The sequence below is a fragment of the Mustela lutreola genome, chromosome 5 (assembly GCF_030435805.1).
Source record: "Mustela lutreola isolate mMusLut2 chromosome 5, mMusLut2.pri, whole genome shotgun sequence".
Taxonomy (NCBI): domain Eukaryota; kingdom Metazoa; phylum Chordata; class Mammalia; order Carnivora; family Mustelidae; genus Mustela; species Mustela lutreola.
Window position 1 is genome coordinate 161,540,039 of NC_081294.1, and position 23,126 is coordinate 161,563,164.

At 55.7% G+C, this 23,126-nt stretch overlaps 1 protein-coding gene across 1 annotated transcript in view; it reads right to left on the minus strand.

Moving 5' to 3' along the window:
- LOC131831241 (gamma-2-syntrophin-like) overlaps window positions 1–23,126 on the minus strand; it is a 129,568-nt gene that overhangs the window by 12,271 nt on the left and 94,171 nt on the right. Inside the window, 5 exon segments of the mRNA XM_059173401.1 lie at window positions 6,324–6,434; window positions 7,885–7,959; window positions 12,946–12,963; window positions 21,753–21,811; window positions 21,814–21,937. Of these exon segments, the coding sequence (XP_059029384.1) occupies window positions 6,324–6,434; window positions 7,885–7,959; window positions 12,946–12,963; window positions 21,753–21,811; window positions 21,814–21,937 (387 nt within the window).

Genomic DNA, 23,126 nt, shown 5'->3' on the forward strand with positions numbered 1-23,126 from the left:
GCAGAATAAAACCACACAAGGAAAGAGGCCTGAAGTCCTGGGGTCGTGGGTTACTCACGTGCTCTGAGGGAAACTGAGCACATCCTGCGTGGCTTCCAAATGCCCCATAGGCTCCAGCACTACCTCAGACATGCATCGGGTTTCCTGAAGCTCCTCTGGGAAGACGGAGTTCTCCCACAGGGCCTGAGTTCATTTTCAGTTCGTCTGAAAGCGGAGTGGTTAAGTGTCCGGTGAACAGAGTTTTTCACAAAGGGCCCCGGGCACACATGGACCTCAGCCCCTGACAGGCCACTGTTCTAAAGCACCTTCTTTCCTACTTGGGAATGACCAAGACCGGCGGGCTGGGAGCGGGACGAGCCCTGCCCTCCACAGGCCAGTCCTGAGTCTTGTCTTCTGGGCGCACGGCACTCACTGGTGGCTCTAAGCCCATGGTGGCTGGAGACCGAGGCCTGCCGCCCACCTCAGCTGCTGCAGGACACGGGCGAGGACAGCAGGTTGCACCCACGGGCCTAGGCTACCGAGCGTCCTTGAAAACAACGTGTATGAGGGGCACACAGCTGGCTTAGTCAGGGGAGCATGGGACCCTTGATCTTGGGGCCATGAGTTCAAGCCCCACACTGGGTGTGGAAGGAGGGACATGCGCAGCGACCACACTTGCCACGGAACAGCTTACAAAGCGCGGGAGCGAGAGCTGGGTGTGCGGACAGCAGGGCCAGGCTGGGTGACCACATCGGGATGGGCCAGGCTTCCCGGCGCCAAAGCCCATGTTCAGTGCTGCTGCAGCCATTGGAGTGGCTCCCAGGCAGCTCCGTCCCACCCAAGGGAAGGACCGTGGTGGAGCCCAGTCGAGAGAGGGTTTGCTCAGCAGAAGGTCGTTAAGATGGACGGACTCAGCTTCTCTGCAGGGCGTGCCCTCCGTACGGCAGAACTGAGCAGCATGGATTCCATCCCTGTCAGTGCTTCTGAGCGCTGCCGTCTCCCCACGTCCCAGCACCCACGTCCAACAACACAGAGGATGCTTGACAACGTCTTCCAGCTCCATGTGTGCAGGAAGAGAACAGCCGTCCTCCAGCTCTGTTTGTGCAGGAAGTGAACAGCCGTCCTCCAGCTCCGTGTCTGCAGGAAGCGACAGCCTCACAGGCAGAGGCACCAAGACTCGAAATCAGGGTGAGGCCACTGGGAGTGGCTTCGTGGGGACCAGGCTGGGTCCTGTTGCCTTAAACCTGGAAACAGGTGGGCCAACAGCTGGCACACCTGTGCGCCTCGTGCTGGGAAGGGAGAGTTTCACGGACACAAGGGGAGCCTTGGCGGTCACTGAGCCAGCTGGCCATGCTCCCGCCAGGCTGGCCTCAGTCTTCCTCCTGAAAATGGGGACTCAATAACCTTCCAGGCAGAAGGACGCCAGGCTGAGTTAGAGACCCACATGCTACTAACGGAGGTGCAGCGGCCACACAGCGGGGCACTGAGGGCATTCGGCACCTGTGCACAGGGTCCAGCATGTAGGCTGTGGACCCACAGAGCCTCCCTGATGGTGGGCTCACTCAGGCCTGCCACCTGCTGCCACAAGGGCAGAGCTGTCCGGTGCATGACTCCCATCTCTGCCCGTGAACCTCCTCTCCTCGGTGTTGGTAACTCAAGGACAAGGCAGGTGCTCGGAGATGTGGCTTGTCCGCATCGCTGTTCACGTGGCTACTGCGGGTCTCACCAGTGGCACACGAGACAGAGGCACACGGCTCCACACCAAGACAGGGCCAGCACCAGAGCCCTACAAACACTGTTACTTCACGCCTGGAATGAGCCACTAAGGAGCCCAGTGCAGGAGCAGAGACAGAGACACACAGAGACAAAGACAGAGAGAGAGACATAGGCACAGAGAGAGACAGAGATAGGGAGAGACACACAGAGACAGAAACAGAGACACAGAGACAGAGACATAGACATTGAGAGAGACAGAGACACAGAGAGATACAGACAGAGATACACAGAGAGAGACAGAGAGGCAGAGAGAGACACAGAGACAGGAGACAGACAGAGAAACAGAGACACAAAGAGACAGAGACACAGAAAGAGAAAGCAAGAGATAAAGACAGAGACACAGAGACAGAGAAAGACACACACAGAGACAGAGACACAGAAATACAGAGACAGAGACATAGACAGAGACAGAGACACAGAGACACACACAGAGAGATAAAGAGATGGAGAGAGATACACAGAAAGAGAGATGAAGACAGAGAAAAAGACAGAGGTAGACACCCCAGTGGCCCATCTGCGTGTCTCCCGTGGTGGCTTGGCCTCACTATGGCTCCCTCCCTGCGCCGCCTGCTTCCTGGGCAGCATCCCAGGTCTACCGAGTCAGCCACATAGAGGACAAATGCTGTGGCACCAATGCTCTTGGCCACGGAGGCTCCACAGCCACGTTTCAGGTTCAGAGACACGACATCCGTTCCTCATCCACATGCTTAGATGTATTTCATGCAAATGTGCGCCCACGGCCAGGCTCGTCCCACCTCGCTGGGCACTCTGGGCCAACTCCTTGCAGGCCAAGGAGCAGGTGTTGGCGAGGTGACCAGCTCGGTCACTGCTGGGCGATGGCCACACACCACCAATCCTCCCAGAGACACGCTCCTGCCTCCTTCAGCACGCTGCACTCACAAGCACGGCGGGCATTCTGCCCACATGCCAGCAGCCTTGGACGGGTGGCATCAGAATTCTTGGGCTTTAGTGGCACCTGGGACAGTCTCCTTCTTGCAAACTGGTAAATGTGTTTGTGCATGAACCTGGCAGTGCTTTTTTTTTTTTTTTAAGATTTTATTTATTAATTTGACAGACAGAGATCAGAAGTAGGCAGAGAAGCAGGCTGAGAGAGAGGGAGAAGCAGGATCCCTGCTGAGCAGAGAGCCTGATGCAGGGTTCGATCCCAGGACCCTGGGATCATGACCTGAGCCAAAGGCAGAGGCTTTAACCCACTGAGCCACCCAGGTCCCTGGTAGTGCTTTTGACATGGATTTGCTCTTCCTTTGTTCAAGTAAAATAGGCCTGGGACGTGCTGAAGTTAAAACACTGAAGCAGGGCTGCCCCTCGGTGGCTTGGTCTGGCGGCAGAAGTGAAACCAGAGAAACATGTACTTTGCACACTTGGTCTCAGAGCGAGGTCAGGGACTGGGGATGAGGGCTGAGGAGGCACCGTCAGCCCTGAGGCTCTGTCCTCCTGATCCGCAGCTCACGGCAGCAACACACAGAGCAGAGGAAAGCAGGTCCTTCGCTTCCCAGTTCTGTCAGGAGAAAGAGATAAGAAGAAAACCACACGTGGCAGCTCCCACCCTGTGGCCACAAGAAGCAGCCTGGAGTCAGGACCTGTCCCTGCACACACCCAGACTTGTGAGCGGTATGCCAGCCCCAAGCCCCTCACACGCTGGGGGCCCCAGAGTTCTCCCGCTGCACTTGTTTGGGAGGCACTACCTGGGCCCAGCAGTGCAGAAATTTCTAGTAAATACTAGGAGGAAAATCATTATATGGTTATCACTGCTTGAACGAGAAGATGTAGTGGACGGGAACGCTGCCTTCTCTGGGCAATTACCCATTCCCGAGTTCTGACGCAAGCAATGTGCCACTCATGCCACTCATTTGCAAGCACTGGGGTTCCCAGCTCAGAGCTCGGTTCCACAGGCTGTTCATTAAAATGGAGCCTCAATGCTGAGTGTTCTCATGGGGCCCAGGTTTCCCTTCTATCTTTTCCCATTTTCTTGTACCTCACAGGCGGTAGTCATGGGGATGTGGCTCAGGGTAGCTTCTGGAAAGAGCCGTCGTGCATCTGTCCCGCTCCCAGAAGCCACACAGTACATTCCCTCCCAGCAGAGAGTGCCATGGCTCCTCTCTTGCATGTCTGCCTGCCCCAAGTGACATGCCCACCAGCCCCACCTGCACCTGCCCTCGGCTCTGACCTCTGCGTCTGCCCACCGGCCCCGGAGGGGAGGCTGTCCATGTGTAGCTGAGTTAACCGTGCTCCCAATTGTAATTTTTCATAGAGAAATCACTGCAAATCACTGAAGCTTCAAGCCCTTTCATTCCTGTGTCCATCCCCGCACCCCCATGACTTCCAGGGCTCTCTGTCTTCATCAGCTGAAAATGGAACCGGTCCAGTGCGTACACATTCCCCAGGGAAAGTGAGAGGTTTCCAAACCCATGCCCCAAGTTCTCGACTGCCTGTCCCGCAGCCCGGTCTGGATTTCCCAGGCCCGCTCCTCTCATGAATCCAGACGACCAAAACTTCCCCAAACACTGCAAAAACAAATGCCTTCCCATGTAGTGACACCTGCGTCACCATCAAAGGACCCTGTGATACCACGGAAGCATGCACCTCGCACCGGCAGTTTCCCTGGGGAAGCCACGGGAACGCGCACGAGCACGGATCCCTGAGACCCCGCCGTGAGCCGACTTCCAAAGCGTCACCCAAGTGCCCACAGAATGCACCAGATTAAGAGGCTGCAGGATTTCGGCAGGAAACCCTTAATGCCCCCCCCGCCCCCACCCCCACCAGAGGCCAATCAGTCAAGCAATGGAGAGGATGTGGTGCTGACGGTCCCCATGGCGATCGTGTTAGTGCAGAGAGAGACACATACGAAATTACCGCAAATCTCCCCACTCTGTGTCCAGAACAGACCTGCTGTATCACCTGCTGCTCCCTCACGGGGTGTCTCGGGTACCCCGAGGGCATCTACGTTCAGGGTTTGATTTTATCTGCTCCCTAAAGCTAAGAACGTCAGCAGATTCTGTACAGTCACCGTCGTACTTAAAAAGCAGATAGACATGCCTGGTTCCTGGGGGCTCAGTCAGTTGGGTGTCTGCCTTCGGCTCTGGTCAGGGTCCCCCAGTCCTGGGATCGAGCGCCGCATCGGACTCCCTGTTCACCAGGAGTCTGCTTCCCCCTCCCTCTGCTGTTTCCCCTGATTGTGTGCTCTTGTGCTCTCTCTCTGTCAAATAAATACATAAAAATCTTTTTTTAAAAAGCAAATAGAGAACATTATTTCATTAAACTCAATAAAAAGATGTTAAAACCTGAATTTGGATATGAGCTCGTCCTGTGTGCCGTGTCTCCGATTTCATGAGAATGAGACACAGGCACTGTGGTGACCGGTGTCCGAGTGGCAGAGGTTCCTGCATCTCACGGGTCTGTCTTTCCCTGGATTTGTCATTTGTCTTCAGTTATACCAAGACTGGGCTGTCGGCAACACAAGTGCGCATAAACAGACAGAAGGGCTGGTTTTACAGACTGAATCATGCAAAATGAAGTTTGTAAAACACTTTCAATTTTGTCTGCTCGTGTATTTGTATTCTTTTTTAAAAATTGGTATTAATAGCTACAATTGAGTCTTTATTTTTTTTATTATTTTAAATTTCTTTCCAGTGTAACAGTATTCATTGTTTTTGCACCACACCCAGTGCTCCATGCAATACCTGCCCTCTCTAATACCCACCACCTGGTTCCCCCAACCTCCCACCCTCGCCCCTTCAAAACCCTCAGGTTGTTTCTCAGAGTTCACAGTCTCTCATGGTTCACCTCCCCTTCCAATTTCCCTCAACTTCCTTCTCCTCTCCATCTCCCCATGTTCTCCATGTTATTTCTTATGCTCCATAAGTAAGTGAAACCATATGATAATTGACTCTCTCTGCTTACACTGTTGGTGGGAATGCAAGTTGGTGCAGTCACTTTGGAGAACAGTGTGGAGATGCCTTAAGAAATTAAAAATAGAGCTTCCCTATGACCCTGCAATTGCACTCCTGGGTATTTACCCCAAAGATACAGATGTAGTGAAAACAAGGGCCATCTGTACCCCAATGTTCATAGCAGTAATGGCCATAGTCGCCAAACTGTGGAAAGAACCAAGATGCCCTTCAACGGACAAATGGATGGTTGTTTTTTTGAGAGAGAGAGAGTTGGTGCGTAGGGGGTCGGGGCAGAGGGAGAGACTCAGCTTGCCAACCATGCAGAACCTGCGCCTGGCTCGCTGTTGCGCCCCTGAGGTCATGACCTGTTACAAAAGCCGGGGTCAGCTGCTTCTCCGACAGACAGCCTCACCTCGTGCACCGTTGAGCGTGCATGGCTGTTAATGTTTACTGAGGAACATAATTTTTAGTAGAATCCATTAACGTGCTTCTGTGAGCCCGGTCCTAGCTCTAAGCCCTGCTACAGGACACAGACCCCAGGCTCTTCAGATGTCCCGCCATCGGGGCTCAGTGGGGTTGCGGCTGCAGGGGACAGAAACCTCCTCTGCCGGTCGGCTGTCACCCGTGTGCCGCTGACGGCCACGTAGACTCACCTACCTTCACGTCTATCTGCCCGCTGCCTGGGTGCTGGAAGAGCAGCTTCACTTGAGTGCGTCCGTCGTCCGAGGACCCCTTCAACTGAGAGAACTTGAACCTCCATCGCACGTCCTGGGAGAGAATGAGGCCAGTCAGGGACATGGAACAGAAGCTCACGCACGTTGTTCATCTACTCACGGACTCTGCTTCTAAAAAGGCCGAGGTTCGCCTCATTTTCCCGTCTACCCTGAGCCCGTGGTAAGCACGTCCACCTCCCCCTCCATTGGTCTGCGCGAGGCGACCCCCATATGGCCACATCCTTTCTGTGCTACGGTGCCTGGCCCAAGCAGGCCACAGGCTTCTGGCTGCCCACCCGCCCTGCTGGGCTTTCTCCTCCCTGCATGTGGCTGCCCGTCGGACGATCACGGCCCCGTCCGCTGCCTGTAAGAGGTCTCCACCCATGAGGAGGCCCACTGCTGGCTCCAGAGCATGTGACTCGGTCCCCGTTGCCTATGGAGGGGATCCTGCATTCCCACCGACAGGCCCCACCTCAGGCTCATCCAAGTCACCCCACACCCGTGTACCCCACACCGAAGAGAGAAAGTGGCCACGACCCCCTCGTGCCACCACAAACCCTACGTGCTGCTTACTAGGCACCTTAGAGATGAAACACGGCTCCTAAATTCTCAGAGTTTCATAAAAAAAAGAGTCTGCAGCAAGTTAAGACTCGGGGGCTTTTCTAAAACTGAGTCTGAGATCAGACGCGCGAGGAGAAATATCTTCGTCCCTGGAAGAGCTAGCGCCAGCTGTGGGCTGCATTTCTAGTAAATTAAGCTGCTTGTGTTGAAATAATGAAGTTTCTCTAAGTGCCACAAGAGGAAAAGAGGCAGCGGAGGGACGGAGGGATTCAAAGGCACATCTGCCCCGTGACCCCTAAACCCTGGCCCCAGTGACCTCAGGGTCTTGCAGTTCTGTGACTTTGAATCCAGTCCCCGTGTTTCGGGGCAAAGCGTCTGAACGGGCTCCGTCGGGGCCTTTCATTCCAGGCTGAGGGCGGTGGGTCTACCCGGGCCTCGGCATGGCAGGGCATCCTCGCTCCTGGCAGACGACCTCTTCTTGCTGGGATCGGGAGGTTCTGCCCAGAACTCACAATGCCAGCACCCGCTTCCTTGGGGCCAGCGCCCAGCCGCTGCCATCAGCCACTGAGCAGCACACAATGCACTTATCCAGAAGGTGCACTGAGGACCGTGAGCAGGGTGCTTGGCGAGCAGCTGGCCCCAGGGTCCTATGTCTGCCTGGTGTGCCCACCACTGGGACTCAGACCCAACAGCCCAAGACTTGTCTGCTGAGATGCTCACCCTCCCCAATGCTACACAGGAACCTGTCACCGAGGGAAGCCAGGGCCATGGCCATGTCATGGTTTTGCTAGGGTCCTTGGCAAGGCCCTAACAGCTCAGTGAAGAATGGTAAAACCACCCGTGGCTCAAGTCGGACTCGAGGAAGAGCTGGAGTCCAGTCCGCCCCTCTGACATGTGACCGTGCTTATCTCTGGGGCCCTGCGCAGGCCTGCCAAGCACCTTACCTTTGTCTTCCTGTCGGAACAGGTGAAACCCCATGCGAGATCGACCATGAAGCACAGAGCCTCTCCTCGCCAACTCTGGCCTTGAAAAGAGCATTCGTGTGGAGAGAACATTTTTTAGCACAGGGTCCAATGTGAGCTGGTAGCTGCCACAGCCCCCCACCGTCAGAAACCAGGTTTTCAAAAGTCCTGACGTTTTGCCCACAGGCAGCACTTTCCGGCATGCTGTCTATGGGCAAACATTTCCCACCGAGCAGGAGCTGGATGCGGGCCCAGTGCCACTCTCACCGCAAATCAGCGACCAGGCCCAGCACATCCCCAGTGAGAAGCAGTTTCGGAAACAACGGGATACTTGGTTCCACGTGCCAACGTGCTGGGAAGGACCGGGGTGGGGTGTGCTCACGGCTCTCCCTGCGCACAGCTCACAGGACAGAAGGCCAGGGCCGCGGGTCTGTCCCCGGGACGCCGGACGTGCTTTGGGGGGATGAGATCCTGAAGTGAAGCAGTGCCAAACCCCAGGACAGCCTCGCCGGGGACAGGCTGCACTGCACAGCTCCCGGCCACCCACAGGGCACTGGTTTGGGGGGGGTCCCCCTGCCGAGAAACTCAACAGGAAAGCCTCATCTGCTGGGAGAGGACACATGGATGTTTGGGACCAGCCTTCTCTCTTGTGCGCACAGTCCCCCACATGCACGCACACGTGGGCACACACACGTGTACACAAAACCACGCATGCGGGCATGGAAGCGCAGAGGTCCATCATCGGCACCCGCACGCTCGGCAGAAGGACCATATTCGGGAAGGGACACCACAGTGTGTTGGGAAGCACCACTTCCCTCAACCTGCGTGGTCTGTCTGCAGGTCCACCCCTCGGCCTCACACTCGGGCAGGAGGATGCTGTGGACACCGCCTCCCGTCCACCAAATTGGGGCTTTCCACTGGGATCCCCTCTGGACTTTCCAGGGTCCCCCTTAGCGGGAAGGTGGCTCCCTCAGCCCCACACGCAGCTGCGTCACGAGGTGGTCCCTCCGTGCTCGGTCCCATGTCTAGCTCGGCTGCGGAGCCGTTTCCTTGTCAGGACGACCCTCGTCTCGAACTGCGTCATGTCGTCCTTGTGCTGCTTCAGATGGATTCGCCGAGCTCCTCTGTCTTTCCCTGGGTTCCGTTTGTCTGGCTTTACCTCCTCCGGAAGCACGTCACCCATGGCGGCTGGAACACAGTCCTCAGATTCCGGCCGCCAGCGTTGCCATGGGGGCGGCTGCTGTCTGTTCACTTGGGCTGCGACCCTCCCAGTCACTGAATGTGGAGATATTTCTGTTCTGAGGTCCTTGAGCTCCATTGACTCGTTCTACCTGAATTTCTCTGAACCATCTGCAGGGGAGGGGCTGTCCCGGATCGGCCAGGCTGGCAAGGTCCAGGTCCCCTTCTGGGCGTAAGACCCTCACCACTGACAGGACGGGAGCTCCAGGCCTGCGACGTGGTCCCTGCTTCTGCTCCCTGCAGCTGAGCGGGGGTGACTCCTGATACCACCCGGGGGGAGGGTCTCATTCCTGCCTGGGGGGATGGACGTCCTGACACGTGCACTCTCGTGGCTTCCCCGTAACTGGCTCTGTCCCCCAGACTCTCTAGCACAGCTCACTCTGGGAGGACCCCAGCTGGAGCCCCTCAAGCACTGGGCTGCATGGCGCCAGCTGGGAAATGGCCGGATTCTGTGGAAAGTACACGTCTCTGCTGCATGTGCTCTGAGTGGCGACTAGATGCTCAGCACACATGACATGTTGAAATGCCCCAGACCCGTTCTCAGAGTGAGCCTTAGAGACAGCAGGACTCTCCTCCCCAGGAAGACGGCTGCACCCAGGCTCAGGCAAGCAGACGCATCTCCCACTCATCACCCACCCCTGTCAGAGGAGAGGCCGCTGCGATCAGCTCCAGGTATCCCCAGGGCGCCGCAAGGGCAGAGCGGTGCAGGGCACTTGGCCGGAGTCCCGTGAGGCCCGGCATCCTGCTCCCTTTCCTGTAGCAGAGCCTGTGGGCCACACTCAGAGGTTCCGAGTCTGGGATCCAGAGCTCCCTTTAGCCTCGCTGCCGCGCCCTGGGGCCACTTCCTTCGTCACATCGGTATTTTGTGCCTCTCAATTATATTCTAAGTGTAACTTGGAAGGTAGGTATGTACGTTTGTGGTAAGGGCACCTGTATGAGGAAAGGGAGCTCAAACACAAGCACCACCAACACCAGGACGTGCTGACACCTTTTCTCACTGCCACCCACATTGGTCACGGGACATCCACAGGAGAGTGGCCGAAGGACATCCAGTGAGTGATGTGCTGAAGCAGGAGGCCCACACTGAGGCATGCTGGGCCAGAGTCTGCACACGCAGAAGCCGGCAACTTGTGCTGGGTGGACCTGGAGGCATCATAACCGAAGAGGTTCATGAAGTCTGGCTCGAAGGCTGGCACTCTAAATACACTGGCACGTTCCTGATTCAACATGAGCAGTTGTGTCTGCTCACATTGATCATGTCCCCAGCCGAGAGGGAGGCAGTCATTCAATCACTAAGCTGAACACGGGCTGTGGTGTATGTAGTAATGATCTCATGCATGTACCCATAGTCATGATGCTACACTGGTACCCATAGTAATGATGCTACACCGGTACCCGTAGTAATGATGCTGCACAGGTACCTGTGGTAACTATGCCACACAGATACCCAAAGTAACAATGCTACACTGGTACCCACAGTAATGATGCCACACTGGTACTTATGATAACGATGCCACACAAGCACCCCGGTAATGATACCACAACAGGACACAGAGCAATGATGCTCGACCAGTGCCTATAGTGACAATGCCACACCAGTGACCAGTGGAAACGTGTCTGTAACATCTGCACTACTGCAGGGGTTCCCGGAAAACATCTGTTTGCATACGCTCTCTCTGGAAGGGAGAATAGGAGAGTCTGTGCCGGTTTCCCAGGGTCATGGCTGGTCCAGGCATGGACTCCAACACTGGTCCTCCTGACGTTAAATGGAAATTCACCTTCCTCCCAGGACAGGATGTGGACTCCTATGCCATCTCCCTGCTTGGCTTTCCCAGCGAGCACCAGTCACCCTCAGCCCTGGGGCTCCCCGGCTGTTTTGGGTTGTCTGCTCTGAGGGACTGGCGGCCACGGCCCATGTCAGCACACTTACCCAGTGCCGCCTCTCCTTGTCCCCGTCGCTCCTGAGACATGAATCAGGTGCATCCTCCACGTCCCTGCTTCCACTCCCCAGACCCTCGCTGTCCGTGTGTGGACACGTGTGCACTGCACTCACACACAGGTTGGCTGCTGTCAAACACAGACATGCACACGGATACAAGGATGGAGCCAACACCCTGAGTGGGCCGGACGCTGTGGCATGGGTGTAGGAGCAGGCCCCCAGCACCGGTGGACAAGCTTGCTCAGGTGGCAAGAAGAATGCTGTGGGTGGCATGGAGGAGGGACCCTGTGATGCAGGGAGATCCTGGCTCGCTCTCACCAGGCTGCTGGAGTCCCAGAAGTGGAGGGCTCCTCCCACCTGGTTAGAGTGCTGGGCCTTGGAGGAAGGGCCCCGGAGTGTGCCTGGCTCTGAGGACAGGGCTGGGTACATGCTGGTCCCTGCACTGGTGGTGGATGGCCCTGGACCTCCAGAGGGAGGAACCGTGTCAGCCGCTGGGTGTGTGCCCCGAGAGACCCCTGTCGGGTTGGGGGACGGTCGCATGCTGAGGCTGGGGGCTCTGTCTTCGCCGCATGGACCTAATGCAAACATACTGCAGGTGTCTGGCCGCATGTCACTGGATGCTTCCATGTCCGATTTTTCTGTGACTTTGAGCCAATTCACCACCTTCTCCTCTCCCAAGTTCAGCTGAAAATAGACTGTTTTCTCGGCCTCATCCTTGAACAGACATGTTCTGCCTCATCTCACACCACCTTTCCCAAACGGTCTCTCAGGAGCCGTTCTCTGAGGGGCTCCCATGGCAGCTCAAGCCATGTGTGGCCAGCGGCCAAGGGCGCAGATGCACACTGCTGTCCGCTGTTACTGTGCCTGGCTGGGAGGAGGCGCTGGCTGGACACTCAGTGCGCTGGCCGGCCCGGGACATGCCAACATCTGCCAGGCTCAGGGACATGACCCTCGGTCAGGGATGAGCACAGCTGGACAGAAAGTGCCCATGGATGCCGGAGGCCCCATGTGCCCTTGCCGCCAGCCCCCATGGACGTTTGCATGTCTGCGCACCACAGGAGTGCAGAGCGGTTACACGTCGGTATCTCGGTTTGAAGACACGAAGTGATAGGCATCACACTTGCAGAGTTGGTGTAACTCAGCAACAAGCCAAATAGAAAAGGACTGTTAGGATTAGAGCAATGATCAGTGAGATCATTCTAGAAAGTTTGCACACGAATGTATCAAGTTTAATTGTGATGTCATTCCTGAGACTGTTCAACCAAATGAATAACAATTTAAAGGAAAAACTCAATTTTCTGAATTCAGATGACACTTGAAAGTGGTCCTGTGTCCCGAGGGTGGACCCGGGGCTTCCTGTAAGGATAGGCACAAAGATGCAGAGAGGAGGAAGAAGGGACTTCCCAGCAGAGGCCAGGCGCCTCCAGGTCATTCAGGGAAAGTTGTGTTTAAGGAAAGAGCAGTCGGTTTCAGCTGCACGAGTGGATGGGCAGTGTTCCCTGAGCTCCGGAATCGTGATAGGCTTCCTGCCCGTAAAGAAAACAGTCTGAAGGTCAGTGTGTAATTAAACTGGTGCTTCTGGTAATAAACTAATAATTGTCTTTTAATGATGCCATAAATCCGTTCTAGTCCTGGTGCTGTTCCCATCTCACTGGCTTGTATCTTAGGTCCTCAAGGTTTATTTCCTCCAGGAGAACCGAGGAAGCATCTTCATAAGATCCCACACGGCATTCCAGAGCTCTCACTGAAGCTAGTGTTTTGCTTTTAATAACCCAAGCTTGGGATTTCTTAAAAATGTATCTGGAAGGTTAATTTAAGCATTTACGGAAATTAGGTTGTGCGCATTTCAACGTCAAGAGCTTTACAAACATGTGTGAGTTAGACTTGGTAACACCGTCCAGGACAATGCGGTAATGACGTTAGGAAGGAGGAAGCAAGTGATTAAGAAAACTGCGTGACTTATCCAAGCTTACTTCTTGTTCTCTTACAAAGTCAAACCATATCAGAAAGGCAGCACATCTCTCTCGTGTGGGTGCACGTGCCCTGCTGAGGGCCAGCGAGGACGCCTCTGTAATGTCGGTTCCTGGTGACACGCCAGGACGGCGCCTCTAAACCTTGCATTGTAGCCGCTGGCTGGTTGGGAGGGAGGTTTGAGAGCAGCCGGCCCGACCCCAGGTGGGGAGAGCACCTACCTGCACACAGCCCCAGCCGAGGTCATCCAGGAGAGGATGTGGCCTGTAGGGGAGGCTCTATGAATGGAGGGAATGGGAGAGCCTCACCTAGGAACAAGAGCAACAAAACCACAGCTAGAAACCAAGAAGCAAACAGGCTTTGGGACACTCAGGACAGCCGGTCTGTACAGCCCATTCATGGATGGACCCTTACATTCTGCCTTGGTATTTGCTCTTTGCTGACAACGTCCTTGCTAGTCTGGCCTTGTTTTCGGGGCCCAATAGGGAGGCAGAGGAAGCAACCACAGCATGGGAGTGAAGCTCTTGGGGGCCACGAACAAGAAAACCTAAAACGAGACCAAACAGGGGGCCTTGGGTTTGGGGACTGTGTTGCTCCAGCGTGGCCACGTGGTGAGGAGCCCAGCATCTGATTACTGTGCCCAGGGGCCCCAACGTGGGGTTAAACAGGTGAAGTGCGGTGACATTCTGAACCTGATGCACCTGGGAGAAATTCCAGATTTGGCCGGAACTAACAGGGCTCCCTCTAGGTTTTCTCAAAAGTGTGCTGATACATGAAGTCGGTAAGTGAAATCATTTCAGTTTCCATAACGTCATCTGTAAATCAAATCCATGTCTCAGAGCGTCAGAGGCAGTTTACTGAATGGAAACCATTTCACCCCATTCCAGACGGGGTGACCGTGCAGGAGCTCCCGTGTGGGCCAGGCCCTGCCCAGCCCAGTCCGCTGGGGGCTTCCTCATCTGAGGACGGCCCTGGACCTGCCCCAGCCCCCTCACAGCCAGACCCAATGGACAGAAACTCCCACCGCGGACGAGAGCGTCAGCAGCCCTTCTTTCCCAGGTTTCCCGGCACAGGCGGACTCCCCATGAGCCCCGCGTGGGGCTCACAGCAGGGCGCACTGCTCCTGTGAGGGTGACAGCGACACGGGGAAGTAGTAAGCTTCCAGGGGAAGACCCAAGGCAGGAACGACCACTCAAGGTCTTAGAACCGACCCCAAGAACGCAGCCACAGAGGAAGAAACCCATAAATCGGGCAGCATCAGAACTAGAACGTTTGCAGGCCTGGGCTGGAGCATTCACGGAGGCACAGATGGGCCCATCTGGGCCTTACACTCGGTCTCAGGAAAGAGCTCAGTCTCTCACTGTTACATAGGATGTCACCCACGGGCACTTCTGTAAGGGATGGTTGTCTCTGTACCAGGTTAGGGCAAATTTCTTCCACACCCACGTTGCTGGTATGACGCTGGGTTTTGTCAAATATTTTCTGGTCTACTACAACGATTTCTCCCTTTTGAATTGTTAGCCTGATAGATTAAATTGATTGATTATAAGACCAACTGCATTTTCCTAGAATAATTTTTACTAGTATTGGATTTTATCAGGGAGAATTGTGTTTAGATCATCATGCACGTTCATGAGAGACAACGGTCTATAACTGCATTATGTTTTCTCACATTCTCATCCGGTACAGGTAATGGGGGACGCTGGCCTCACAGACGCGTGAAAGCACAGTCCCCATGCAGCTTTCAGGCCCACTTTGTGTGGAATTATTATCATTATTATTATTACTTAGTATCTAGTACAACTCGCCAGGGCCCCTATTTGGGATGGAATCTCGTTCACAGAAAGGGATTTGAGCAAAGGCGCAGTTCTTACGCCACACAGCACCTTCAGGTCCCCTGCCTCCCCTCGAGGGAGCTCTGCTGGTTTCTTTGTTGCCCGCGCTGGTCCTTCCCGTCTGAATTGTCAGACTTAGAGCCCATTTTTAGAAGTTGTATATGTAATGCTCCCTTCCTGTCTCAGCAGACATCTGCGTCACTGGCCGTGGTGTCACCTGGCTCCTAACGCTCTAAGTTGTGCTTCTCTTTCTCATCAGTCGGACAAGTCTTTCATACATTTTTTTAAAAATCAAATTTTAGTTCGCTGACTTTCTCTGTTTTTCTTGGGTTTTCTGGTTCACTGATTTGTACTCTGATTTATTTCCTTTGGTTACTTTGGGTTGGGCCGCCTGTTGTATTTTCAGGTTCATCAGAAGACACTAGTTCTCTGCTTTGGCGGTGGCTTGGTGCTTCCCGAGTTAGGACCGTGGGTGACGCACCGGCCCCCAGATGGGTCAGTGCTCTGGCCTCTCCTGAGGTCTCCCTTCCCGGCGGACAGGGTAACCAGGCTGTGTGGGTATGACAACGGTCTTCAGACACTCCTCAGGAGCAAAAATGGGAAACGATCAGAGACCTTTTCTGAAACCCGACTTACTCCTTGGAAGGGTCCAGGCCCATGGGATGCAGTCCTGACCTGGTTGTCCACGGACTGGGCAATACCCAGCTCCACAGACCAACGTTGACCCGGTTCCCTCTGTCTGCTGAGATGGAAGCTGCCGTCTGGCGGAGCCGACAGCCTTCCGGGCCAGCGCTGGAGGTCGCTAAGTGCAGGCTCTGTCTCCCCAGCAGTGGCACCCAGAGCCATCCTGGTCACAGAGCCTAGGCTCAGGGACTTTCTTCTCAGGAGCTCTCTGGACGGCTCAAACCACCTCTACTTCCCTCATTAATAAGGAGTTACATCAAATAAAACCTTTGACCCCAGGCTCACTTCACACTTCCAGGAGAGCTATGGTCGTACCTATCCCGTGTTCATTCGGAGAACGATGTAGGCTCCGGGGGAGGACGGGGACAGGTGGGAGCACCTGCTCTCATGCTCTCTGGAATGCTCTGGAGGCAGACAAGCTCGTCGCACACACCTGGTCTGCCCGAGTGGAGCTCGGTTCTGGCCCCATCCCATTAGTTGTCCCCGTCACCGGCCTTGCCCCCGAGCCTCAGCTTACGGAGAAGATGGGACAAAATCGCAAGCCGGCCCACAGCACGTACAGTGTGTGGAGGAGGAAGTGAGAGGAAATGCTGTGGACTGACTCAGGGATCTGGGACCAAAACACCGACTTTCAGGGCCATCCCCCGGCCTTGGGGCTGCTGGACTCTGAGTCAACCCCAGGGGCTCTGGGCCTCACCTCCTCTAAGCAGAGGCCGGCTTCCACTGTCAGCCAACCAGGCGGGGCTGCAGAGGGGCAAGGAGGGTAGCTCGCTGGGTCTAAATGGGCATGGGAACCCGGGGACCAGGGCTGGGACTGGGAGGACCCACGAGCTCCTGGGTTCTCCTTGGGAAACTACATTCCTGGACCCCCTCCCATCCTCCCAGTTCTTTCTTTGCTCTAATTAGAGGCATCCCAGGAAGTGTCTGCAGCAATCTATCCCCACCTTCAAAAAAACTACAACGTTTATGATTGTCCAAATGCTTTCTATCTGCACGGTGAGGGTAATGAAGCAAAAATGGGTCAGGTCAGGCAGCAGGAGAAGTTCTGGTGTTAACCAGAGAGAAACATTCCCCAATGCACACAGGCCTGCCCTCGGGGTGCAGGGTGCTCCCACAGCTCCCGGGGTGGCACCCCACCCCCCAGCCCTAACCGCTAACCATTAGGACCAACCTCCTGTGGGTGTCCCCAGCAGTAGCCCGACACAGGCCACACGGGCCCTAAGTTCTCGTTTCTTGTTACCAAATCATCACACAGAACATAACTTCCAGAGTATGGGCCGCCCCCCATCACCTGCCTGAATGGAGCCGTGGCAGCAAGACTGAGCACATTGGGCTGGTGGGGCTGCGAGTCATAGGGCACCCACGTTGGCAAGGGAGAAGTGCCGAAACCTAGCTTCAGGACATACCAGCTCAGTCTCCACCACAATCCTGGACAGCCCCATGCGCCCCTGGAAAGCCCCACGCGCCCCCGCACTCCCCGCAGCTCCCAGCATCCCCTGGTCGGCTAGGTCAGTGCTGGCAGTCTGAGCAGCACATGCACACTGGCACACAGGCAAAGGGGAGCCAAGCCCCATGGAGGAAGGCCCCGTGGGGGTGGCCGTGCGTGGATGCCTGCTCTGAGGGTCCCCTTCAGCGTGGAGGGGTGCAGGGGCCAATGCCCACAGGGCCGGGGTGACACGGGAGGGGCCTCGGACCCCCAGCCTGCCTGACACCAGCAGGAGCGGGGGCTGCGGTCCTGTCCTCTGGGGATCCGTGGAATCCAGCACAAGCCCTTCCTCCCTGAGGCCGGTGGCTCTCTGCGGTGACCTTCGTTCCTGCCGCGGGTCCATCTCCAACCCTCAGTGGAGGAGGGAAGATACACACACGCTCTGTTTCGCACACACACACCGTTTCGCACATGCGGCTCCTTCCCTCGCCAGCCCCTCCATAGGTCACCTCTGAAGCCAGCTCCTCGTTGGGCACCCATGGTCACCTGCATCCTCTGAATCCACTGTCATGGCAGAGGTTGTGCAGTGCAGCCTGTGGGTGGCGGTGTCCTCTCTGCAAAGTCTCTAGAAGCAAGATTACACTTGGATGCCTCTGATGACAGGGCACTCACTCCGCCCTGGAACAGTCCATCGTACTTTACCATAGTTCTGCTGCTCAGGCCTTGGTTCTCTGCAGCTTCTGTGTCTGACTCAGCTCTGGACACGGGCGCCTTGCACAGGGTGGAAGAGAGGGAGCCCCAAACCCACACGCTCTCTCTTGCCCTGCCCTGGGAAAGTCACTGTGCTTCGCGGGATGGAGGCACCTGAGGTGTGCAGATGGCGTGGCCGCAGGAGGGCCTGAACTCCTCGCAAAGTGCGTTTTCTCCCAGCAGCGCAAGTCCTGTCGGGAGGAGCTGAGGCACTACTAAGTAGCCTCCAGCCAGCTTAGTGACAGCCCCAGCACACCAGGGGGCAGGGTGGCGCTCATACACTATCCATCTGGCAGGTGATGGCGCGGGGTGAGTGAGCCCAGTCATGGCTGGAGTTGGAAGACCTCCCGCCAGCAGGACAAGATGTCTGGGATGCAGGGAGCTGTGACCAAGGCAGGGCTTCACACATGCCGTCCCACTCCCATGACTCAGTGCTCACCTCCTGTCCTCGCACCAGCGACGACGCCCACGTCAAGGTGAAATAAACCAGCCATCAGTCCCACTGCCGTCCGCTGGTAACCGCTTTAGAACTGAGCATCAACTTTTCTTGGGTGTTCTTCCCTCCTCCTCCCAAGAGGGAGGCTAACCGCACCCCAGGCCCCGGAGCGGACACTGGTCAGCAGACGGTGTGCCCTGACAAGCATGTTAATCCACTGCATTCACAACCTAATCTGGAAAAATCAGACCCAAGGGGGACCCTATGATTGATGTCCCACTGCTGGGGGAGCGGCGCCCTCCTCCAGAGAGGGGACCGGAAGGCCGCCACATCCTGCAACCAGGGGGAGGCGTTCTAAAGCCAGCACCCCAACCTCCAAGCTCAGTGGGGTGGAGATGGGGAGAGCTGGTGCATCTATGGGAAGCCCTGTTATCAGGACAGGAAGGGTCCTAGTGCGTCGTAGCAGCCACAGGCAGCTGGCTGGACGCAGGCCTGGAGACGGCACGCTGTGATGAGGGGGAAAAAAAAAAAAGATTATTTGTTTTTCTTAAATTCTGAGAAGATAGTGCTGGTATAAATAAAAAAAAATGAATTTATGTGTATAAAACAGACAACATTTTGCAAATTAGAAAGCACTGTGTGCATGAGGTAAACATAGTTCCAGTAAGAATGAAAGAACAGTGCTGACATCCGTGTCAACCCGCTTGCGGAACATATGTCACGACTCCTGCCCTCGTACCCAGGCCAGTGCGGCACACACAAGCAGGGGAAGGGCTCTGTTCTAGAAAGAGAGCACGTGTGTGTGGTGGGGGTGCAAAGGGAGAGGGAGTCTCAAGCAGATTCCCGCTGAGCCTGAGCCGAAACCAAGAGTCGGGTGCTTGACTGAGTCCCGCAGGTGCTCCAACCAGGAAGTTTGTCACTCAGTCACGTGTGTGGGGGACACCTGGGTCCCGGGTGCCTGCAGGAGACTTGTGAGATAGGTACCACGTAAAATACTGTTAGTTTAAAAATGTTGCTGAGCTAGAGCCGGGTGGGAGGCAAGCACCCAGCTTCTACCCTGCTGAGCCCATGCAAGGGGCATGGAGAAACCACTGGGGAGAAACGTGCCCTGTGATTAAACCCAGAGCTCTGTTTTGGAAATCCTTATGGAGTAGCACAAGAAAGATGAATGCAGGAAACCATCAGCATGCGGCCTGTAGAACACAGAGAAGGAAACCAATGTCGTCTGAATTATAAATGTGCAAACCTTGTTGAGTTTTAAAGCTGGGATCTTGGCCTGGGGTCCGAGCAAAGGTAGGACCCAGGAGTTGCCGAGGCCAGCAGACACAGGGACAGCGGTGGCCGTGTTAATCCGTCGAGAAGCCTGCCCGCCCAGGACAGCTGCTCCCACCCGCCCCCTCCTCCATGCGGAAGGCAGCGTGTGACAGGGGTGAATGCGTTTTCTGCACAGAGACCTGGTCTGTGGTCTCTTGGCTCCTCCCCAGGTGACCCTGGAGGGGCCACTCAACTTTTGCAAACAGAGTCTTCTTGTCAGTGAAGGAGAAAAGCAAAGGAAACAGTATCACACCTTAGATTCACTTTAAAAGATGAGCAGGAGTGCGCATGGCCCACAGCGTGGCGTGGGGCATGTGGGGAAATTACCATGATTCCGGTGACGCTCTGGGGCGCGCACTCTTTCTCACTTTGCAGACCAAGTAAAGGAGTCAGGAACTATTCTGCCCATGTCCACGGAGGGAGAGACTGGTCAGGCTGGACTTGACCCAGCACCTTCCAAAGTACATGCTCCTTCCGAACTCACCTCCACGTCCAGAAACCGAGAAATGAGGACAGAGGCTTCGGCGCTGGACACCAGCACCTGAGGGCAGGACCCCCCCCACCCCCGCACCGAGAATGAGCCCATGTGGGTCTGGGGATTCTCGGATTCGGGAGGCCTTGGGTGACCTCTCCCTCCTGCATGAGGAGACCCCAGCTCTCCAGGAGGACCTGGCGCATGGGCCGGCCTGTTACGCACGTCACCGGACAGTCACCGTCACGACCACGCTCATCCTCGCCGCCCCCACCCACGAGACGTCCTCATTGTCTCCATCCTGCATTACTGGAAACACTTCCAGAGAACGTGCCGGGCACATGGCCTGCCATGTCCTATCCAGACCTCAGGTCCTCCCTTCCACAGAGTGTCCCCCTTGCCTTCTCCCTCCTCCTCTCAGCCTCAGGTACCAAGGACTCCGCAAAAGGAGCAGCTACTTCCTCTGAGGGGATTTCCGGCTATGAAAGGCCTGGTGTCCCCAAGCCTTGCCCCTGGCTCTGGACACAAGGAAGGGAGAAGAGAGAACAGAACCACCCAGGATGGCTGCAAACTTACACAGTGACAGGCACAGGACGAGCGGGTCCTGCGGCCTCCCTCCATCAGAGGCTCGGGCGGCCCCAGGCTGCACCACAGCCAGGGATGCGGTGGACACCTCACATCTTCCTCGTCTTCTGGCAGCGTGATGTGCACCCAAGGTAAGAACGTAAGGTTCAGCTGGGCCCACATGCACTGCCACATGCACTCTGGGAACTCGGCTGCACTCAGGATCTGAGCGGCTGACCGCCGCAACATCTCCAAGTGGGTGCTGTGATAGGGAGCCAGTGTTGGGTGCCCCTGGCCCTCCCACACCCGCCTGCAGCAAGCGGGGCCCCATGAGCTTTAGAACCGATTCCGGACGCACTGGCCCACTCGAGAGGAGGGTCTCTCAGCATCTGAGTGCGATGTCCCCATGTAGACCCCACGGGTGGCAAGTGATGCTCAAACCCTCACAGGGAGGCCCACTGACTGCAGTGACGGCCGGTGCAGCAGCCAGGAGAGAAGCCGGAGGCCCAGGATCGTCCCACCCCAAACATGCGTGTCTTAGGGAGTGGGCGGTCTTCTATGGCTGAGCCCACGGCCTTACGGTCACAGATGCAAAGCCGGATGAGCCCAGTGCTGTTGGGGACTAAGTCCTCTCCCTGACACATCAGTGTGTGGATTTCCTGCCTCTGGCTTGTAGGGTGGCCTCCTCGTAAAGGGAACCCCACAGTCATGACAACGAGGACTAAAACACCTAGTCCTGATGCTTCCTGTCGATACACATTCGACCATGTGAGTGATACACCTGCTGTCCCAAGAAGGGGTGTCCTGTCTTCTCCCCGCGATCACTAAGATGCAGAGGAAGGGCCACCGAGTGTGCCTTAACATGATGGACGTCCCGGTGATGGTGGGTTACTCCCTTGCGCTGTCTGTAGAGAACAGTCTGTGGCAGCCTTGCCCATCAGGAGTACAGGCGTGCTGTCCCTGGAGCCCCGCAGAGGGAAGTGGGTGCTTTCCACGCACACGACACATGGCTTGGCGGAGATGCACAGCCCCTCACTCCTCCCTCTCATGACCCTGTCCCTGGCGAAACACATGGAGCAAGACGGTCGCTAGGACCTTGTCAACCAGGCAGGCACGCTCAATGTTGAAAGATCCATTTCTCTCTGGAACAAGTGTCTGCACACGGAATTACGAGGCCAGACCTCCACAGGGCTTTCCCCTTAAAGCTGGGAGTCGCTTACCCTGGCTCTCTGAACTTCCATGAAGGTAGCTCTTTGGAAAGACCTCTCCCATGCAGCAGCTCAGTCGCCAGCTCCATGCTGAAGAGGCGACTCTAGCTGTGGGTGACCTGGATGCTGAAGCAGAAGGGCCCCAGGTCATCGCGGCCAAAGTCCGTGGGTAGCCAGCGGTCCTCTGCGAGCCACAACTGGAAAACAGAGCTGGTGGTGTGTTAGCATGGGATGGGGATTCCCATGAAGGGCTGGGCCCCACGCTGTGCATGTCCCAGAACTACCAGCCCACGGGAGACTGCTGTGACTGCTGTGACCCCAGCGGCTGCACCTGAGGGCATGTGCAGGCACAGGATGTCCTCCGACAGGGCTCCTGGGGAAATGGGCCCCAGGTAACCTTGATTTTGAGCAAATTATGGCCAAAAGAACCTTTCACTTAAAATTCTAGTAACCACGGCTTCTGCTTCAGTGTTTCCTCAAAAGGTCTGTAGGTTCTTTATGGAACTTACGAGACAGGCAGGAGACCTCCAGGTGCAGTTCAGCGCCAAACCACTGAGCAATGAAAACGGCACAGGTGCCACCCCATGTCCCCATGACCCCCCAGGGCCCCACAGGCACTCCAACTGCCTAGTTCGGTCCTGAGTGACAGGCCTCTGTGCACACTTTGGAGGCCACAGGGCCAGGACCCTCACTTGGGATTGGCCAGTGTTAACCCAGTGGCCCTGACCACATAGAATGAATGCTTTAAAAACCCCTTCAACAGCAAAGGTCAGATTTCCTTACACCACACACAAAAATAGACTCAAAATGGACAAAAGACCTCAATGTTAGACAGGAATCCGTCCAAATCCTTGAGGAGAACACAGGCAGCAACCTCCTGGACCTCAGCTGCAATAATTTCTTCCTAGAAACATTGCCAAAGACAAGGGAAGCAAAGGCAAAAATGAACTCTTGGGACTTTATCAAGATCAAAAGCTTTTGCATGGGGCACCTGGGTGGCTCATTGGGTTAAAGCCTCTGCCTTTGGCTCAGGTCATGATCCCAGGGTCCTGGGATCGAGCTCCACATTGGGCTCTCTGCTCAGCAGGGAGCCTGCTTCCCCCTCTCTTTCTGCCTGCCTCTCTGCCTACTTGTGATCTCTCTGTCAAATAAATAAATAAAATCTTAAAAAAAAAAAAAGGTTTGCATAGCAAAGGAAATGGTCATCAAAACCAAAAGACAACCAACAGAATGGGAGAAGATATTTGCAAACGACATATCAGATAAAGGGCTAGTGTCCCAAATCTATAAAAAACATATCAGTGTCATTATCAAAGAATCCAATCAAGAAATGGGCAGAGGACATGAACAGACATTTCTGCAAAGAAGACATCCAGATGGCCAACA